The sequence below is a fragment of the Octopus sinensis genome, linkage group LG20 (genome assembly GCF_006345805.1).
Source record: "Octopus sinensis linkage group LG20, ASM634580v1, whole genome shotgun sequence".
Lineage (NCBI taxonomy): Eukaryota > Metazoa > Mollusca > Cephalopoda > Octopoda > Octopodidae > Octopus > Octopus sinensis.
This window is the reverse complement of record NC_043016.1, coordinates 11004187-11025986: the sequence shown is the minus strand read 5'-3', so window position 1 is coordinate 11025986 and position 21800 is coordinate 11004187. Positions and strand designations below refer to the sequence as shown.

General features: G+C 39.2%; 1 protein-coding gene across 1 annotated transcript in view; it reads right to left on the bottom strand.

The window, feature by feature from the left end:
* The window catches only part of LOC115222602 (short-chain dehydrogenase/reductase 3), an 88001-nt gene that overhangs the window by 32984 nt on the left and 33217 nt on the right, over window positions 1-21800 (bottom strand). Inside the window, exon 3 of the mRNA XM_029792899.2 lies at window positions 12481-12621. Within this exon, the coding sequence (XP_029648759.1) occupies window positions 12481-12621 (141 nt within the window). The remainder of the gene's footprint in view (window positions 1-12480; window positions 12622-21800) is intronic.

Sequence of the window (21800 nt, the reverse complement as noted above, 5' to 3'; positions counted from 1 at the left end):
TAATGTAAAGTATAGAAGCCATCTTATCATGGCTAACCACATTGGGGAGGGGGTGTTACTGTAGCTTTATAGCCCCAGTGGCAGACGCCATTAGAAAAACTTATATCTATTTGCAAAGGAGCCTTCTCTTTCATCGCTACCTGGTGGTTACCGCCCGTTGATGAGGGACAACTATCCCGAAACTAGTTCGAGCGTATCACTCAGGCTTGCGAGGATGGATGGCCTCCCTTTGCAAATACTCCAAGGACACAGATATTGTGTCTAAAGCCAGCTAGAGACGAAGATCTCTTGGGGCTATAAAGCTACAGTAACACCCCTCCCCAATGTGGTTAGCCATGATAAGATGGCTTCTATACTTTACATTATATATATATGTATATATATATATATATATATATATATATATATATATATATATATATATATGATATTTTTATGTATATTTCATACCTTCTTATCCCTTTCAGATTTTTTCATAATGTCGGTAATTTTTAAATAAATATATTTTCCCATGGTTTTTAAATAGGTTATAGAAATGTTATAGAAATGTTTATCTTATTTTTTAGGCCCTTAATCTTTGGTCTTGATTCAATAGAAAATGTATACCCCTACTCAGATGATATCTGAATTTAATTATGGGTTGAATAGTTTTATCATGACCACCTTAACATTATGCTAGGAAGAAACATTATGAGGTTTCTATTTTATATAAAAGCCCCCACTTTTATGGCTTAGGTTGATTTATCTATCCCTTTTCTCTTACATGGTCCTTAAATCTTTTAATATTTAATATATCTTAATATATAAATTTTGCTAAGTTTGGATGCACATCCCACCTACCCCTGTACTTCTAATTTCCACACTTAGATCTCATTGTGACCCCCTTTCTTTTCCATTTTCGGCCCCTTTTAGTTGATAATCATAATAAGTTAAGTTACCCTTGCCCTTCCTCTTTCTGGTTATCACCCCGTATCTATATATTATTATGTTGCTAGCATCTTCTAAGACATATTCTTTTATGTAGATATGTAGATACGTAAAAAGCACCATCCGTTCGTGGCCATTGCCAGTCTCGCCTGGCCCCCGTGCCGGTGGCACGTAAAAGCACCTTCCGTTCGTGGCATTTGCCAGCTCCGTCTGGCTCCTGTGCGGGTGGCACGTAAAAAGCACCCACTACACTCGCGGAGTGGTTGGCATTAGGAAGGGCATCCAGCCATTGAAACCCTGCCAGATCAGACTGGGCCTGATGCAGCCTTCTGGCTTCACAGACCCCAGTTGAACCATCCAACCCATGCTAGCATGGAAAACGGACGCTAAATGATGATGATGATGGCTGATTTTATGGTCACAGTAAAATAGGAGTAGTGAAGAGAATCTGACATTAATTAATTTATCACCAACAACAAGAACTTAACTGTCAATTCCCAATGGTTTTAATTCTAAGGGGATGTAGACTACTTGCTGCATTGGGTCCTTTGAATGTGAGAAAGATAAAGATGAATGTAGCCATATCACCATTCTTCTTTCTTGACCCCCATTATTTTCTTCTGCAGCTCTAAGTTATAGAAGGATTTAGGTAATTTTTTCCCTAAATTAATTCTGCTACAATAATAGCAATAAGCATGTAATTCTTTTATTCTCTAGTTCTGATGAAAAATTTGCTAAAAAAAATTATAATGGAGTATCCTGTATGTTGGAAATCTATACGGTGTTATGTGTCCGAGGAGAGAGGTTTATTTCAAATTGATATAAGACCACCCGGAAGACCTCCACGACAGTGGAGTGATCATTTCAAGAGGACGATTGGGATCACGTGGATGAGAAAGGCACGATCCAGGGAGGAGTGGACAGCATGCTGTGACCAGCGGTGTCAAATGGACGCCTGACAGACTGGTCAGTCAAGGTGATCAAAGTGATAATATTTGCACTGATCCATTAAATGGAACCACTTGAAATGGCTGTTGTTGTTGTTGCTAAGCAACAAGACGGGTAAGGGTGATTAGGTGATGGTCTCGGGCTTAGGGGCAGAAGACCCCAGACCTTGGAAAAAAAAAACTTTGGTCATCTTGTAGTCAAGGGCTCTTCGTTGACACCTGACACCACTGGGAGGTGGTCCTTGAAGTCACTGGAAATGGAGATCTCCAGGTTCAAATTCTTGAATGGCCTTGAAATGACTGTAATGCACTGATACCTGGACAACCTTGTTACATATTTGCTTTATATAGATGCATATATATTTATGTGCCTATGTTTGTGTCTGTGTTTGTCCCCCGCCACAATTGCTTGACAACCGATGTTGGTGTGTTTATATCCCTGTAACTTAGTAGTTTGGCAAAGAGACCCAATAGAATAAGTACTAGGCTTACAAAGAATAAGTCCTGGGATCGATTTCTTCGACTAAAACCCTTTAAGGCAGTGCTCCAGCATGGCTACAGTCAAATGACTGAAACATGTAAAAGAATAAAAGAAAATTTATAAATATATATTATATATATATATATATATATATATATATATACACACACACATATATATATATATATATATATATATATATATATATATATACACACATATATATATGTATGTGTGTGTGTATATATATATATATATATATTATGGGCTTCTTTCAGTTTCTGTCTAATAAATCTACTCACAAGGCTTTGATCAGCTTGGTGCTATAGTGGAAGATACTCACCCAAGTTGACATGGTTGGGAAGCAAGATTCTTACCACACAGTCATGTCTATGAAATAATTATTATATTGCCTCAACAGGTCTTTGTGTGTCCAAGGGAGGAAAGGCATGCATAAGTGGGCTGGACTCACTTGTCCTGCCTGGTCTTCTGGAAATATGCTGTACGTGAGAAGACCAGGCAGGACAAGTGAGTCCAGCCCACTTATGCATACCTTTCCTCCCTTGGACACACAAAGACCTGTTGAGGTAAGCGAAGTCGATATCGAACCTCATCCGACGACAGGCACCCATGCCAACCCCCTTTGCTTGTGAAGACCTGTTGGGGCAAGTGAAATCGAAATCGGAATCGAAATTGAACCAATCCTATGACTGGCACCCGGCAGATGCCAGGACCCCTGGACTAGAGATACGTAAAAAGCCCTATCCGAATCGTGGCCGATGCCAGCACCGCCTCGACTGGCTTCCGTGCCGGTGGCAGATAAAAAGCACCATCCGAATTGTGGCCGATGCCAGTGCCACCTCGACTGGCTTCCGTGCCGGTGGCACGTAAAATGCACCAATCTAACCGTGGCTGTTGCCAGCCTCGCCTGGCACCTGTGCAGGTGGCACATAAAAAGCACCCACTACACTCACGGAGTGGTTGGCGTTAGGAAGGGCATCCAGCTGTAGAAACATTGCCAGATAAGACTGGAGCCTGGTGCAGCCTTCTGGCTTCCCAGATCCCCGGTCGAACCGTCCAACCCATGCTAGCATGGAGAATGGACGTTAAACGATGATGATGATGATTGTAACTATTGAACTGTGACCATGATGAGAATTCCCTGTAGTATGGTGATGGCTTGTGTAATAACTTCGTTTCCTTTTTAATTACATTTTATTAACGACATATTTTTACAGGAAGAAAAGAACGAAGAAAACATTAAAGGCAAAACAGATTAAATTAGCGAGAAAAAGAAAACCTATAACGAGCACACAAAGGCAACAAAGAAAAAGACAAAAAGAAAAAATCAGGGTGGGGTGGGTTAGGGGGAATTAATCAGCAGAATATGGGGTGGGGAGGAGTAAAAATGGTGTATTCAGTTGCGCTCTGTGGACATGATTGCAAAAGCGTTGCCATGGAGAATGACCAGCAACGCTCTCTGCGACAGCCGCTCCACCTTGCGGGGGCACATTTCTCAGACAGGTTATAGTTATCCTGGTTTTGTGGAGGAAACTGGCAGTTCGGGGCCCCGAGAATACCCAAGCTCTCAACAGCAGCCAACACACACACAAAAAAAAAAAAACTTAGTTTAAGCTACACGCTATTATTTAGATACCAAGTGCATCACAAGCAAGATTTTTCCTGGAAACATGTCTGGATGTCATCTTAAGTGGATTCATACTCATTGGATTATAAAAAGTTTTATTTAAATCTTGAGAAAACTGAAAAATTGTTTGTTTACTACTCAGGCGAAAACACTTGGGAAATTTAAAGGTCAGTTTTGTTATCTTTGTGTTTGTTTTTAGTTATTTATTTCGTTCTATTTGATTTTTCATGTTTAACATCAGCCATAAATATTGTCGCTCCGCATTATCTTTCTATCTTTCTTTTACTTGTTTCAGTCATTTGACTGTGGCCATGCTGGAGCACCGCCTTTAATCGAGCAACACCGACCCCGGGACTTATTCTTTTGTAAGCCAGTACTTATTCTATCGGTCTCTTTTGCCGAACCGCTAAGTGACGGGGACATAAGCACACCAGCATCGGTTGTCAAGCAATGGTAGGGGGACAAACACAGACACACAAACACCACACACGCATATATATATATACATATATATATATATATATACATATATATATATATATACGTATATACGACAGGCTTCTTTCAGTTTCCGTCTACCAAATCCACTCAAAACGCTTTGGTCGGCCCGAGGCTATAGTAGAAGACACTTGCCCAAGGTGCCATGCAGTGGGACTGAACCCGGAACCATGTGGTTGGTAAACAAGCTACTTACCACATAGCCACTCCTACGCCTATGTTAGGAGTGACTGTATTAGGTTAACTCTGATTGACCAAATATGTAATGAAAGACATTCCAGTTGCGACCATCCTGTCTTATTATTGAGTGACAGAGCAGCACATGCCATCAATGTGACACTGGGGTACAAATATATGAAGCCCAATATAACCATTATGACTACCCATCTAATAAGGGTACATCAGGCACATGCATCACAACCCTATGTGCATAACATGGTGATTTTATATCAAGATAAACAGCATCTTCTTCTTCTTCTTCTTCTTCTTCTTCATCTTCTCCTTCTTCTTCTTCTTATTATTATTATTACTGAGTTCAAATTCCACCGAGGTTAACTCTGCCTTTCATCCTTTCAGGGTTGATTAAATTAAGTAACAGTTACGCACTGGGATCATTGTTATTGTCTTAATCCCTTTGTCTGCCCTTGTTTGTCCCCTCTATGTTTATCCCCTTGTGGGCAATAAAGAAAGAAATTATTATCATTATTATTATTGTTGTTGTTGTTATCATTATTATTATTATTTTTGTTATTATTGTTACTGTTGTTGTTATTATTATTATTATTATTATTATTATTATTATTATTATTATTGAGTGAGAGAGCAGTGCATGCCATCAAAGTGACACTGGGGTAAAATATATGAAGCCCATTATACCCATAATGACTACCCGCCTGATAAGGCACATGCATCACAACCATATGTGCGCGACATGGTGATCTCATATCAAGATAAACAGCACATGACCTTGCAGGCGGGGCCCAGTTAGAATTTTCTTCTGGTCGAGTAGCCCATCCCACTCAAAAGGTCCCTGAATAAGGGTTGTTTAAAGATGTTGAATGAAACACCCATGTTTCCAGAGGTGACTTATTCAAACCCCAAAGAATCCCTCTCAACACATGGCTATGATGCTCCCCCACTACTTCTGCTCATGATCAGAGATGCACATATCGTCAGCCACTAAGGGACATGCTCAACTGGTTAAGGTCAAACAACTGACAAGCAAATCTGTGGTATTGAGCAGAATATTTGCCCATCTTTTATACCAAGACAAAATTATTATTATTATTATTATTATTATTATTATTATCATTATTATTATTGTATGTTTGACTTTTGCTTTGTATTTGTGCAAGTTGACTGCAAGTCTCAGCCAGAGACCTCAAGAGACAACATATTAGAAGTTCGAGTTAGTGTTATGACTAGGGTGCCATATTTTTGGTTTTGCACAGAGTATTGTTCTAGAGAATGTTTAAGAAAACATAAGAAAATTATGAGTTTGTTCTAAAAGTAATTTGTTTATAAGATGATAGTCTGATGTTAAGATGACAGTAAAAGGTATTTGTTGTTATGTACATTTAAAAGTATTTTGACACTGTTTATGGATTAAAATATTTTGGGGATTACATAAATAATATTTTATGTAGGAAATGGACAATTCCCATTAGCACCACTTTTTGAATTTCTTACATTTTTGGATTTCCTGGTATCTGAGCTAGATAATGATCGGCCCCTTTTCCTATCATTCCTCGGGCACCTATGACAACAGGTGTTATTTTAGTTTTGAGGATTCCCATTTTGCCAATTTCTATCCTTTAAGATCTTTATACTTGCTCAGTTTTTTGTAGGTTTTGACAGATACATTTATGGCAATTGGGGCAGTCATATTGATGAGGAGGCATAATTTTTGTCTGAAGTCCTTCAATATAATGCCTGGCATATTTGCATCTGTCTTGCTGCCATTTTGAACGATGACGTTCCAAAGGAGTGAAATGTAGTCGTTTTCTAGTGCCGGTGGTGGTTTGTTTTCCTACCTGGCCTAGCGGTGCTACCAGAGAGCTCTGCCAGTTTGAAACAAGTTCTACAGACATGGAAGTACTGACAGATGGACTTGTCTGAGGTGTGCGCAGGGCAATGAAACTGTCCTGCACACACTCATCCAGTGTCTGTGCATTACTGACTTGTGGATCTTTGTCAGACAGCTGTTGTCATGTGTAAGATGGATCCGGTAATCAGCTGGATCAATCATGAAGATCGCCCCGCCACCTTCCTTTGGCCAGGAAGGAAAGGCAGTTCTCCACTGGAGGTAGTGTGGTGGATAAGACCGAAAGGACTGAAGACAGATACTTTCCTCTTCAGCCAAACCCTCTTCGACTTTTGCAAGTTACACTTGAAAAGGAATATGAGGGTGGAGAAGGAAGTTCGGCTCCCCACTAAATTTGTTGAAAGGTGGGTGTATGTTGTGAGGATGGCCTGTGTGAATGGGCCTGCTCTGAACTTTCATTTGTAAACCAGAGGAATTAAGGAGAGAGGTGCCTGCTGAAGTGCACCTAGTGGCCGAGATAACTAGGTTGTGTGGGGTTCTGCGGTTGCCCCAGTGAGGAAATCCCCCACTTTTGGGGAATTTTTATTGTTTAAATATTTTGTTATTTGTTTTCTTTTTTGTTACTTATTGTATACACAGCATTGTTCTACATCCCACTTGTTTCTGGTATTGTATTTTCCCGATTTTTTTGTGTTCGGCCCTTGTGGCCAATAAAAGAAAGTATTATTATAATTGAGTGAGAGAGCAGTGCATGCCATCAAAGTGACATTGAGGTAAAATATACGAAGCCCAGTATACCCAGCATGGCTACCAGTCTGATAAGGGTACACAAGGTACGTTCATCACATCCATGTGTGTGCGACATGGTGATCACATATCAAGCGGAACCCAGTTAGAATTTTCTTCAGGTCGAGTAGCCCATCCTGCTCAAAAGGTTCCTGAATAAGGGTTGTTTAAGGATGTTGAACAAAACACTCACATTTCCACAGGTGAATTATTCAAACCCCCAAAGAATTCCTCTCAACACATGTCTATGATGTTCTCCCACTACTTCTGCTCGTGATCAGAGATGCACATATCATCAGCCACCAAAGGACATGCTTAACTGGTTATGGTCAAACAACTGATAAGCTAATTTATGGTATTGAGCAGAATATTTTCTGTAGCCCATCTTTTATACCAACACAAAACAATGTACATAATAACACTTCCAATTGGTTAAGATCAGAAGCCATGAGAGCCACAGCCTGGTACTGCTTCAGGGCATTTATTATTATTATTATTATTATTATTATTATTATTACTACTACTACTTTTTATTGTTTATTTTCATATAGATGCAGGGCATGGCTGTGTGGCTAAGAAGCTTGCTTTGCAACCACAGAGTATCAGGTTCAATCCCACTCCAATGTACCTTGGGAAAATGTCTCCCACTAAGGCCCTAGGCTGACCAAAACTTTGTTAATGAATTTGGTAGACGGAAACTGTATGGAAGACTGTCAAATATATGTATGTGTGTGTGCATGTGCATGCGTATGTGTGCATGCGTATGTATGCGTGTGTACGTGTGTGTGTGTGTGTGTGTTTCCCCATCCTCCACTGCTTGACAGTTGGTATTGCATTATTTGCATCCCTGTAACTTAATGGTTTGGCAAAAAGGAAACCGATAGAATAAGAACCAAGCTTAAACATAAAGGCACTGGGGTCAAATCATTTGACTAAACCCTTCAAGGTGGTGCCCCAGCATGGCCGTAGTCCAATGACTAAAACAAGTAAGACGTAGAAGATTGTCATATACTGGATTTGGATTAAATTATTCAAAATGTCCTTCCTTTTTTTTTTTAAGACAGTAAAATGTGATTTAAGGGGAAGGTTGCTGTTATCTAGCTTAGCGGAGTTGGTTATGACTGTTGTATGAAAGATAAAAGGAAGAATTTGGGATCAGGAGTGGGGAGGGACACAGAGGAAAATTTAATCCTTCAGCATTCAGATTATTCTGTCAAATGTAATGCCTATTAAATCACTTAAGCTTTGAAGAAGCTGTTGGACGGTTGTTATACGAGGATGCTTAGAATGGTACTCAGTGTCTCCTTGAAGAGTCATACAACAAATGCTGGCTTATACCAGGGACTACCAAAAGTAAGATTGAAGGAACAGCATTGAAGGATGAGGCTAGCTGGACACTGCATCAGACACACCGATGGAATTGCTAACAAGCTAGTGCTCTGGCAACCAACAGAAGGAAGAACCAAGAGAGGAAAGTAGAAGACGACCTATATCGACAACTTCCTGGACGATACGGGTATGGAAGGGGTACAGGAGCTGAGGACCATTATGAGTGGAGAAAATGTGCGAAAACAGCACCGAGGCGGCCAGAGGGATGACATAGATAGATAGATTGTTTTGAATTAAAATTCATATTACACTCTTGGAGTGGACTACACTCTCGAGCGGTTGGTGTTAGGAAGGGCATCCAGCTGTAGAAACTCTGCCAGATCAAGATTGGAGCCTGGTGCAACCATCTGGTTCGCCAGCCCTCAGTCAAAATCGTCCAACCCATGCTAGCATGGAAAGCGGACGTTGAATGATGATGATGATCATCATCATTATAGCTTTAAGCTTTCAATTATCTTTCTTTTACTTACTTTTATATGTTTCAGTCCTAAGGCTGTGGCCATGTTGGGGCACCACCAATCTGATTGTTTATTTTTAGAATGACATTGTAGGATAGGTGTGAGTGGTTAAAACTGGTCAGTTTAAACCCAAAACAGGTAGAGAGGCTAGATACGAGCAGTTTGAACATAAATCAGGTAGAATATTTGGACTGGACATGGCTGGGTTAAATGCTATTGGGTCAACCCTTCACCATTCAGATTATTCTGTCAAATGTAATGCTTATTTATTTATTCACATTGTTTTGTATTAATCATGCATTATCCTGTAACTGTGAGATTTCAATGGTGTAATTGCTTTTCTTTGGAACGACATTGTAGGGTAGGTGTGAGAGGCCAGGTCTGTCCAGTTTAAACATAAAACAAGGTAGAACTCTTGGGCCAGATTAAAGGGAATAAACATACAGGAACAAATGCGGGTAGATGAGAAGGGGAGCTTCTGACCAAAAATTTCAGCAGATTTTTGTTCCATTTGAAAATGAGAATGTTTGAGTAAAAATGAAGAAGGTCTCAAACCTTGAGAGCAAAGAGCAGATACCGAGGGAGATAATCTAAAGAAAGAAGTTCTAAAGAAAGAAGGCAACAGGGAAGAGAGTTCAATCCTTGGGTATGTGTATGGGTAGCAGAGTGTGGTAATTCTGGTGTATATGTGTGCGCTTTCTGTGTTTTGTATGTTTGTGTTTGATGAATGTGTGCATGTTGGATGTTTGTATCTGCATGTTGGATATTTGTTATTTCTTTATTGCCCACAAGGGGCTAAACATAGAGGGGACAAACAAGGACAGACAAAGTGATTAAGTCGATTACATTGACCCCAGTGTGTAACTGGTACTTAATTTATCGACCCCCATAAAGATGAAAGGCAAAGTCAACCTCGGCAGAATTTGAACTTAGAACATAATGGCAGACAAAATACCACTAAGCATTTTGCCCGGCGTGCTAACGTTTCTGCCAGCTCGCCATTCATGTTGGATGTTTGTGTGTGCATGCTGGATGTATGCATTTGTGTTTCATGTGTGTGTATGCATGTGTTTAAAGCATGAGTTAGACATGTGTGCATATGTGTCTGATACATGTGTGCATGTTTGATGCATGTGAGTACATGTACATTTAATGTATGTATTAGACATATGTGTGTGATTGTGTGTTTGTATGTATGCCTGACGTATGTATGCCTGATGTATGCACATGTGCTTGTGTGTGTAAACATAGACAAAGCACAGGCAAAGCCAAGTAGGTAAGAACTTCATTTTACGATCATGAAATTTTGGGTTCAATTCCACAGTGTGATAACTATGGCAAGTACCTTTTATCATAGACCCCAGGTCAAATTAAGTCTTGAAAGAAAAATTCAGTAAATGGAAACAGTGGGAGTTGTCCGATGATTTTTACTTATTCTTCAAAAGGCCATGCTAAGTCACACTTCACATTGGTGAAAGCATATGGCTTAGTGGTTAGAGTTCGGCACTCGTGGTTGTAATATCATGTTATCAATTCCCACACCAGCAGTGTGTTGTGTTCTTGAGCAAAACACTTCATTTCAAGCCACTTCAGTCCTTTCAGAGGTAAATGAGTAAAAATGCAATGTTCCATATAGGGGAGAATATATGTTTCCTATAGAGCACCATCCGAGCATGATCGTTGCCAGAGCAGCTGACTGGCTTCCGTGCTGGTAGCACGTAAAAAAGCAACATTCGAGCGTGATCATTACCAGTGTTGCCTTGCTGGCACTTGTGCCGGTGACACGTGAAAAAACATTTGAGTGAGGCCATTGCCAGTGCCGCTGGACTGGCTCCTGTGCAGGTGGCACATAAAAAACACCATTTGAGAGTGGCCATTGCCAGTACCACCTGACTGGCCCTTGTGCCGGTGGCATGTAAAAGCATCCACTACACTCTTGGAGTGGTTGGCATTAGGAAGGGCATCCAGCTGTAGAAACTCTGCCAGATCAAGATTGGATTTTGGTGCAGCCATCTGGTTTGCTAGACCTCAGTCAAATCGTGTGGGATGACGTCAGCAGCTGGGGAGCTGACCGGAACTTGGGGCTGACCGGAAGGGGAAGCCGTGATGCGTGCGCAGTGAGCGGGGCATTCTGCCTTTTTCGAGTCAGGTCGTCGAGGGGTTAAGACGGGTGATCACGTTGTTAAGGTTGGGTGAAGCAGCTGCTATCTCTAGCATTCGGGTCGGGCTGTGTTGAAGGATCCATTACCGCTGAAGGGTCTCCATCTGAGTGAAGAGAAGGTAGGTGCCTTTATTTCGAATCTCTCGCACACACCACAAATCGTCCAACCATGCTAGCATGGAAAGCGGACATCATCAACGATGATGATGATGATGACAGTGATGTCCCAAATATTCCACTCATGGATTACCTTAAGAGTACCCATGTCTGTGGAATACTCCATGCTAATTCAACGAGTAAGAAGTTTTTTTTCTGATTGAACAATTGGAACATATGACATTGATGCTGATGGGAGATCAATTTACTTTTTTATTGAATGCAAATACAGTTCCATGCAAAAGTCTTCGGCCACTTGAAATTTCTACTAATTGCTGACTTATAAATGGATGTTTCGCATTGTGTTTTTTTGCTGATGAAACATTGGCCCTGTTGGAGTCATTTCTATACCGAATCATTATATTTTGTAGAAGGGGTTCTGAATGAGAAGGGACGATGCAAAATGACCACAAAAATGGCTGTGAAAAAGTTTCCAGCCACTTCAGATAAACCAACTTGACTTGAAATTCATATTTTGACCAAGACTGAATAATGTACTGTGAGAAGAAAGAAATTGCACCTAGAAAGTTCCCCTCTGAGGCACAAGTCTGGGCAAGGTTTTTCATGGAAGACCAGCAGTTGCACGCACGTAAATCAGCCTCTCCTTTCCATGCCACTGATGTTATCCAAAGGAAAGGCAAAGGGGCCGATACAGCTTTGCACCAATAATGTTGCAACTCATTTCTACAGCTGAGTGGACTGGAGCAATGTGAAATAAAGTGTCTTGCTCAAGAACACAACATGCAGCCTCGTCTGGGAACTGGACTCACTACCTCATGATTCTTATGACATCAGCAACATGCAGTTGTATTAAATAATTTGATAGCAACCTTGTTCTTCTATTCAAAAGAAATTGTCTTTTAGACTAATAAAAGTAAAATAAAATATGTCAGAATGGTACTCTAGCTATGTCACTATAGGATGGTACCTAGCAAGGTCACTGTCCACTGATAGAAAATAGTCAAAGTATAAAAACAAAACTTACCCTAAAATGAGCCAATATGTTAACTTTGAAAACCTGCTCAATTTTCTCGTCTTCAACTTCCAGAAAATTCCCCGGGGCCAATAATCCAGCATTGTTCACAAGAATGGTAACAGCTCCATGTTGGCGTTTTATTTCATTTGCCTGCAGCGGAAATTCACACAAGATGAGAATTTCATTTTTACCATGAATTAGACCAAACAAAATGTAAAGAATATTTATAATTATTATAAACATGGACGCCAGAAAATCCCTTCCTTTTAAACAAGAATGCTTGCTATGTTATTAAAGACAGAATGAACGAACACACACACACAAACAAAATCTAATGAATTTTCATTCATTATCTGCATGCACTGAACTTGTTTACTGCTGAGTGCTGCAAGAAAGGAATGAGAATTGGTGTTGCGAATTCTAAGACATTGGTCCTTCTAAAAAAAGTTTTCCCCAGGGAAGTGTGTATGTCAGTGGAACATCACTGATACAAGTGGAGAAGTTTAAGTGACATGGTGTTGCATTCATGGTGGCAAGCTGGCAGAAACGTTAGGGCGAAATGCTTAGCGGTATTTCGTCTGTCGTTACGTTCTGAGTTCAAATTCCGCCGAGGTCGACTTTGCCTTTCATCCTTTCGGGGTTGATAAATAAAGTACCAGTTTCACACTGGGGTCGATGTAATCGACTTAATCTCTTTGTCTGTCCTTGTTTGTCCTCTCTGTGTTTAGCCCCTTGTGGGCAGTAAAGAAATATATGGTGTTGCATTCACAAATGAGGGGAAGGCAGGAGGCCGAATCAGATGCTGGAATTTGCAGGTGATGACACTGGAATAGGCCAGATACTATAATCAATATTCAGAAGAGGAGGAATTGGTGAAAAAAAAAATCCAAATTTGATACCCTCAATTTGGTTTCCATGTTTATCCTCATCTAGGGTCATGAATGATGGGTAATGACTGAAAGAATATGATCACAAATATAAGTAGCTGAGACAGCATTCTTCCAAAGGATCTCCAGAGTTATGTTTCTCTACATGATATATAGCTTGGAGGTCAAGGAATTTCTCCAGTTTGACCCATTACTGCTCTGCAGTGAGAGGTCACAGCTCCAGTATTACGGACATGTGTGATTAGAATGTCACAAAAAAGAGTTACAAGATGGATTTTTTTTAACGAGCAGGAGACCTAGGAGTTGATTGAGAGATTGGATAGCTGCTAATTATTACTCTCACTCGCCTTCTTTCTTTCAAGTTTTAGAGGTCTATCTCTTACCTTTTATGACTCAATATTTAAAGTGGCAAGCTGGCAGAAACGTTAGAATGCCGGGAGAAATGCTTATTGGTATTTCGTCTGCCGGTATTTCATTCTGAGTTCAAATTCTGCCAAAATCAACTTTGTCTTTCATCCTTTCGGGATCGATTACCCATCATTCATGACCATAGATGAAGATAAGCATGGAAACCAAATTGAGGGTATCAAATTTGGATTTTTTTTTTTCACCAATTTCTCCTCTTCTGAATATTGATTATAGTATCTGGCCTATTCCAGTGTCATCACCTGCTTTTCCAGCATCCAATTCAGCCTCCTGCCTTCTCCTCATTTGTGAATGCGGCACCATATATTTCTTTACTGCCCACAAGGGGCTAAACATAGAGGGGACAAACAAGGACAGACAAAGGGATTAAGTCGATTACATCGACCCCAGTGTGAAACTGGTACTTTATTTATCGACCCCGAAAGGATGAAAGGCAAAGTCGACCTCGGCGGAATTTGAACTCAGAATGTAACAACAGACGAAATACCGCTAAGCATTTCGCCCGGCGTGCTAACGTTTCTGCTAGCTTGCCGCCATGAATGCAACACCATGTCACATAAACTTCTCCACTTGTATCAGTGATGTTCCACTGACATACACACTTCCCTGGGAAAACTTTTTTTTAGAAGGACCAATGTCTTAGAATTCGCAACACCAATTCTCATTCCTTTCTTGCAGCACTCAGCAGTAAACAAGTTCAGTGCATGCAGATAATGAATGAAAATTCATTAGATTTTGTTTGTGTGTGTGTGTGTGTGTGTGTGTTCGTTCTGTCTTTAATAACATAGCAAGCATTAAATAAGTATCAGTTATGCACTGGTACTTAATTTATCGACCCCGAAAGAATGAAAGGCAAAGTCGACTTCAGAGGAATTTGAACTCAGAACATAGCAGCAGACGAAATACCGCTAAGCATTTTGCCCGGTGTGCTAACAGTTCTGCAAGCTCAACACCTTAATAACAACAACAAGAACAACAATAATAATAATAATATACACAACGCATAAACACAACTAAATAGGCAAGGTCTTCTATCTTCGTCTTTCATGTTACAAAGAGTTGCACGTATAACTTATTCAATGCTGCCCTATTTTAACTCAAATCAATGTGTCAACTGGCTGAAAAAAAATCAATACCTGCTAACTTGGGATAGGAAAAAAACCTAGCAAGTGACTGTGTGTGTGTGTGTGTGTCAGTTAGTTTAACGTGTCAGGCTGTAAAGTTGTCCACAAGGATCAGCTGTAAGGATTGCATTGGTGTTGGCTGTTTGTAACTGTGTTGAATATTTTATGTAAAATATATTCATACTTGTTGATAAATTTTACTACTTCTCACATAATGATAATAATAATAATAATAATAATAATAATAATAATAATAATAATAATGATGATGATGATGATGATGATGATGATGATGATGATAATAATAATAACAATAATAATAATAATAATAATAATAACAACAATAATAATAATAATAATAATAATGATAATAATAATAATAATGATAATAATAATAATAATAATAATAATGATAATGATAATAATAATAATAATAATAATAATAATAATAATAATAACAACAATAATAAGAGCACTCAGAGAGTGCAATCCTCCACCAAGGCAACACCAACATCCTCTCAACGATTAACCAGAGATGATTTTTAAAATGGGAATATCTGAAATATTCTCAACTGTTCTCACAAATGAGAATACTAAAAATGAACTTGACTGCACTCAAAAATTAAGTAAAAAAAAAAAAAAAAACGGAAAAATATTCCAGAATCCTTGTCTGGTACCGGATTGATCCCAAAATCTAATCAGTTTGTGCAAGTCATGAGGCCAAATATCCTTGAAAAAAGTTTCATCCAAATCCACCCAGTGGCTCATGAGATATCTTGTCCACAGACAAACAAACAAACACGACTAAAAGTAATAATGTAATAAATTCCATTAAGAGGTGGTCCTGTTTTTATTGACAATAAACACAAGACTGTGCTTCAGCAGGAACAAAGAATAAAAATGAAAGAAACAAAAATGGAACAAACAGGCATAATAAAATTTCTGCTTTAAAATAGAGTTGGCGTTAGGAAGGGCATCCAGCTGTAGAAACACTGCCAGATCAGACTGGGCCTGGTGCAGCCTTCTGGCTTCCCAGACCCCAGTTGAACCATCCAACCCATGCTAGCATGGAAAGCAGACGTTAAACGATGATGATGATGATGAAAGAGGCAAAAATGATTAAAAAAAAAGCACCTTCCTTTTTTTTTTCAGTTTCTTAATATTACTCTCAAGTATTTAAATAAGTGGAGGGAAGTTGTCAAAAAAGGAAACCCAGATAGACGCGAGACAGAATACTGAAGGTTGATCTCAAAATGTTGAGCCTTACAATGGAGATGACAGAGGACTGAAATATGGGGACCATTGCTGTACTTGAGAAGACTCACCCAGCACAACAGTAGTGATATCGGAAAACCAAGGTGCCATGTAAAAAGTACTGGTGTTGGTGCCGTGTAAAAAGCACCTGGTACACTCTGTAAAGTGGTTGGCATTAGGAAGGACATCCAGTTGTAGAAACCAAGCCAAAAGTGACTATAGGTCCTGGTGTGGCCGCTGGCCTTACCAGCTCCTGTCAAGTAATTAAACCCATGGAAAACAGATGATGATGATGATGATGATGATGATGATATATATATATATATATATATAATATAATATTAATTAGAGACAAAACCACTATTTTGCAAAACAAACAAGGAAAGACTTAATCAATACATAAAATTTTAATAAAAAGTAAAATTTTTTACTTTTTATTAAAGTTTTATGTATTGATTAAGTCTTTCCTTGTTTGTTTTGCAAAATAGTGGTTTTGTCTCTAATTAATATTATATAATATTTTACTATAAAATTGGATTTAATCCTAAATCTGATTTTTTCCCTGTAAATTTGGATTTATTCCCTAATATTTATTATTATTATTATATATATATATATATATATATATATATATATATATATATATATATATATGTATATATATATATGTCACAATGACTGAAGCCTTTGGCATTGTGTCATACTTGAGAAGAAGACCCATCAAACTGAGCAAAATGGCAGGCATGACAGATACCAGTGTCATGCAAATGATACCCAAGCTGGTGGCACGTAAAAGCTCCCATTGCACTTCTGGAATGGCTGGCATTAGGAAAAGCATCTAGCCATAGAAACCATGCCAAATGAGACTGGAGTCTGGTACAGCCTTCCAGCTTGCCAGCCCTGGTCAAACCATCCAACCCATGCCAGCACGGACAACAGACGTTAAATGATGATGATAAAGATGATGGTGACAGTAATGATGACGATGATGATTATGGTGGTGGTGGGGTGAGTGGGTGGGGGTGATGGTGACACTTATGATGATGATGATGGTGACGATGATGATGATGATGATGATGGTGATGATGATGATGGTGATGGTTGTGATGATGATGGCGATGATGGTGATGATGATGATTATGATTCATTGTACTCAATAAGGATTCTGTTATCATTCTTCAGTCAGGAACTTCCCAAGTGTCTGCACCAGAGAAGTTCCTCTCCATGATATAGGCTTGAGCAAGATTTCATTTCCCTCAAAGAAGCTCAGCAGTAACCCATGCAGCAAATTTCCCTTCACTGTGCCACCAATGACATCCAAAAGTCAATGCAGCTCAACTGAGAACATAAAGCAGTGGAACATATACAGCAAAGATCTACCGTTTCTGGTATTTTACTGGCTGGCTCCAGAAGAATGACTGGAAATGTTAATTTCAGGTGCATGGCTCAGTGGTTAGAACATCAGGCTCATAATCATAAAGTAGTGAGTTCAATTCCTAGGCCAGGCTATGTTGTGTTCTTGAGTAAGACACTGTATTTCACATTGCTCCAGTTCACTCAGCTGTAGAAATGAATTGCAACGTCACTGGTGCCAAGCTGTACTGGTCTGCATCTCCCTTGGATGACATCGGTGGTGTGGAGAGGAGAGGCCGGTATGCATGGGTGACTGCTAGTCTTCCATAAACAAACTTACCCAGACTTGTGCCTCAGAGGGGAACATTCTAGGTGCAATCCCACAGTCAGTCATGACTGAAGGGGGTCCTTACCCTTTACCCTTTAACGACAGACCCCAAAACAATGACAAGAAATATTAATTTCAGAAGCAACTGAAAGTGAAATGTACAGACCTTGAAACAAATACTGCAAGAACATTGTTGGGTGCTAATAACTTTGCCAGTCTACTAATCTGGATTGGTACTTAACATTATTGGTCTCAAAAATATGAAAGACAAAATCAAACACAGTGGCATTTGATCTCAGAACATGAAGACTCTAATAATTCTGCCAATTCATTGCTTTTATTTTGGCCATAATTTAACGCTTTAGCATTCAAATGTTCTGTCAAATGTAATTCTTGTTTATTCTCATTGTTTTCAATTAATTATACATTATCTTTTAACTATGAGATCTTGATGAAGTGATTGTATATTGTAGGGTAGGTGTGAGAGGCTGGATCTGGCTGGTTTTTAACATTCAACAGGTAGAATATCTGGGCTGGACATGGCTGGTTTAAATGTTAAAAGGTCAACTCTTTAGCATTCAGACTATTCTGTCAAATACTCTCTTTCACTAGTTTCAGTCATTTGACTGCAGCCATGCTGGAGCACCGCCTTTAGTCGAGCAAATCGACCCCAGGACTTATTCTTTGTAAGCCTAGTACTTATTCTTTTGCCAAACTGCTAAGTTACAGGGATGTAAACACACACACCATCGGTTGTCAAGCAATGTTGGGGATACAAACAAAGACACACAAACACACACACACATATATACATATATACGATGGGCTTCTTTCAGTTTCCCTCTACCAAATCCACTCAGAAGGCTTTGGTCGGCCCGAGGCTATAGTAGAAGACACTTGCCCAGGGTGCCACTCAGTGGGACTGAACCCGGAACCATGTGGTTCGTAAGCAAGCTACTTACAACACAGCCACTCCTGTCAAATGTAATATTTATTGACATTGATTTGAATTAATCGGGCATTATCCGTTGTCCATGCTGGCATGGGTTGGAGGGTTTGACCAGGGCTGGCAAACTGGGGAACTGCATCAGACTCCAGTCTGATTTGGTATGGTTTCTATGGCTGGATGCCCGCCCTTCCTAACGCCAATCACTCCAAGAATGTAATGGGTGTTTTTATGTTTTGTGATTCGAATGGGGTATATTTTGTATATTTTTTAGAATGACATAACAGAGTGGGTATGAGGTGCTAGATCTGGCCTGTTTGAACACAAGACAGGTAGGGTATTTAAGCTGGACATACCTGGTTTAAATACTAAAGAGAAGAAATGCTGGAATTTTTTCAAAATTCTAAGAAACATGAAAATTTTATCATTTCCTTGAAAGCTCATTTCCGCTTTGTTAACCTCAGTTCTTTTATTATAAATTGATATATTTGACGCTCTATAAAGGGTAAACCAAAATTTCCAAAGATGAGATGCAACAGTTTGTCAGTTTATGTTTTAGCTTTGAGGATTTACCATAAAGCTATGACAGCAGAGAGGAAATATTCAGTCTGATATATTGGCCACATTTCTAGCTGAAAATCCACAATACAAGGCTGAAATATTCAAAGAATATGGACGAGTAACAAAATGAATATTTCTTAAATCTTGATAACAATGAATTTGTGCCTTTGGAACTTATTTCACCGCAACTGCTAAGGAGTTACAGACTAGGAAATGTATGCAAGAGGAGTTGGAAGAACTCCAACATAATAATTCTGTACATTATTTACATCATTTACAGTTGATGGATATTTGTCCTCATCTTGTTTGTTGTTAACATAATGTTTCAGCTGATATACTTTCCAGCCGTCATCAGGTGTCTTGGGGAAATTTCGAACCTGGGTTCTCATTCCTAAGCTATTTTTCAATGTTATTGTTATCATTATTATTATTGTTATTGTTATTATTATTATTATTATTATTATTATTATTATTATTCGGGTCACTACACAATATGCCCACAGGCATATGGTGTAGTGGTTAAGAGCTCGGGCTACTAACCCCAAGATTCCGAGTTCAATTCCAGGCAGTGACCTGAATAATAATAATAATAATAATAATAATAATAATAATAATAATAATAACAATAACAATAATAATAATAACAATAACGTAAAAAGCACCCACTACACTCACGGAGTGGTTGGCGTTAGGAAGGGCATCCAGCTGTAGAAACATTGCCAGATAAGACTGGAGCCTGGTGCAGCCTTCTGGCTTCCCAGATCCCCGGTCGAACCGTCCAACCCATGCTAGCATGGAGAACGGACGTTAAATGATGATGATGATGATGATGATGATGAATAAATTTAACATCGAAAAATACCTTAGGAATGAGAACCCAGGTTTAAAATTTCCCCAAGACACCTGATGAAGGCTGAAGGGTATATCAGCTAAAATGTGTTAACAACAAACAAGATGAGGACAAATATTCGTCAAATGTAAATAAAGTAAATAATGTACATAATTCCCCATCTCTTAGAACTGTATTATAATAATTCTGCTTAAGATGCATTTTCTGAGAAGACATTGTGTAATTTTTCATTTTGGCCTCAAAACTCAGCAGAGATTTCAGATACTGCAGTTCAAGCAGAGCCATTATTTCTTTGTGAATCAACATTTTCAATGTTGTTGGATAATTAACTCTTTCATTTCAAACATGCCTGATAACTGCATGAAATTTTTTTATGGCTAAAGATTACCAATTTGATCAATAATGCCATAATTATCTATTTATATTTAAATGAGAATATTAACAATATTTCATAAATATGTTAGTGATAGATAAGGTAGCGCGTTGGCAAGTACGTCAAACAAAATGCTTAGTGATGTTTTGACCTGGCAGAAACGTTAGCACGCCGGGCGAAATGCTTAGCGGTATTTCGTCTGCCGTTACGTTGTGAGTTCAAATTCCGCCGAGGTCGACTTTGCCTTTCATCCTTTCGGGGTCGATAAATTAAGTACCAGTTACGCACTGGGGTAAATGTAATCGACTTAATCCATTTGTCTGTCCTTGTTTGTCCCCTCTGTGTTTAGCCCCTTGTGGGCAATAAAGAAATAGACTAGTTTTACATTCTGAGTTCAAACTCCGCCGAAGTCGACTTTGCTTTTCATCCCTTTCAGAGTAGATGAAAGAAGTACTAGTTGAGTACTGAGGTCAATGAAATCGATTTACCCACCACCCCTGAAATTGCTGGCCTTAATGCCAGAATTTGAAATCAATATGTTAGTGATAGATAACACATGAATTTGTAAAGTAAACAGATGCTGTAACTTAAATGTTGGGAAATCTATGTCTTACTCTTTTACTCTTTTACTTGTTTCAGTCATTTGACTGTGGCCATGCTGGAGCACTGCCTTTAGTCGAGCAAATCGACCCCGGGACTTATTCTTTGTAAGCCCAGTACTTATTCTATCGGTCTCTTTCGCCGAACCGTTAAGTGACGGGGACATAAACACACTAGCATCGGTTGTCAAGCAATGCTAGGGAGACAAACACAGACACACAAACACATACACACACATACATATATATATATATATATATATATACAACAGGCTTCTTTCAGTTTCCGTCTACCAAATCCACTCACAAGGCATTGGTCGGCCCAAGGCTATAGCAGAAGACACTTGCCCAAGATGCCATTCAGTGGGACTGAACCCGGAACCATGTGGTTGGTTAGCAAGCTACTTACCACACAGCTACTCCTGCATCTTCTAAATCTTTTTAGATATATTTTCCACATAAGTGCAGGCATGGTTGTGTGGTAAAAAGTCTGCTTTCTACCAAACAGGGTTATGGGTTCGACCCCACTTTGTGGAATCTTTGCCAAGTATCTTCTACTATAGCCCTTGGCCAATCAAAGCCTTGTGAGTAGATTTAGTAAACAGAAATTGAAAGAAGTGTATTCTAT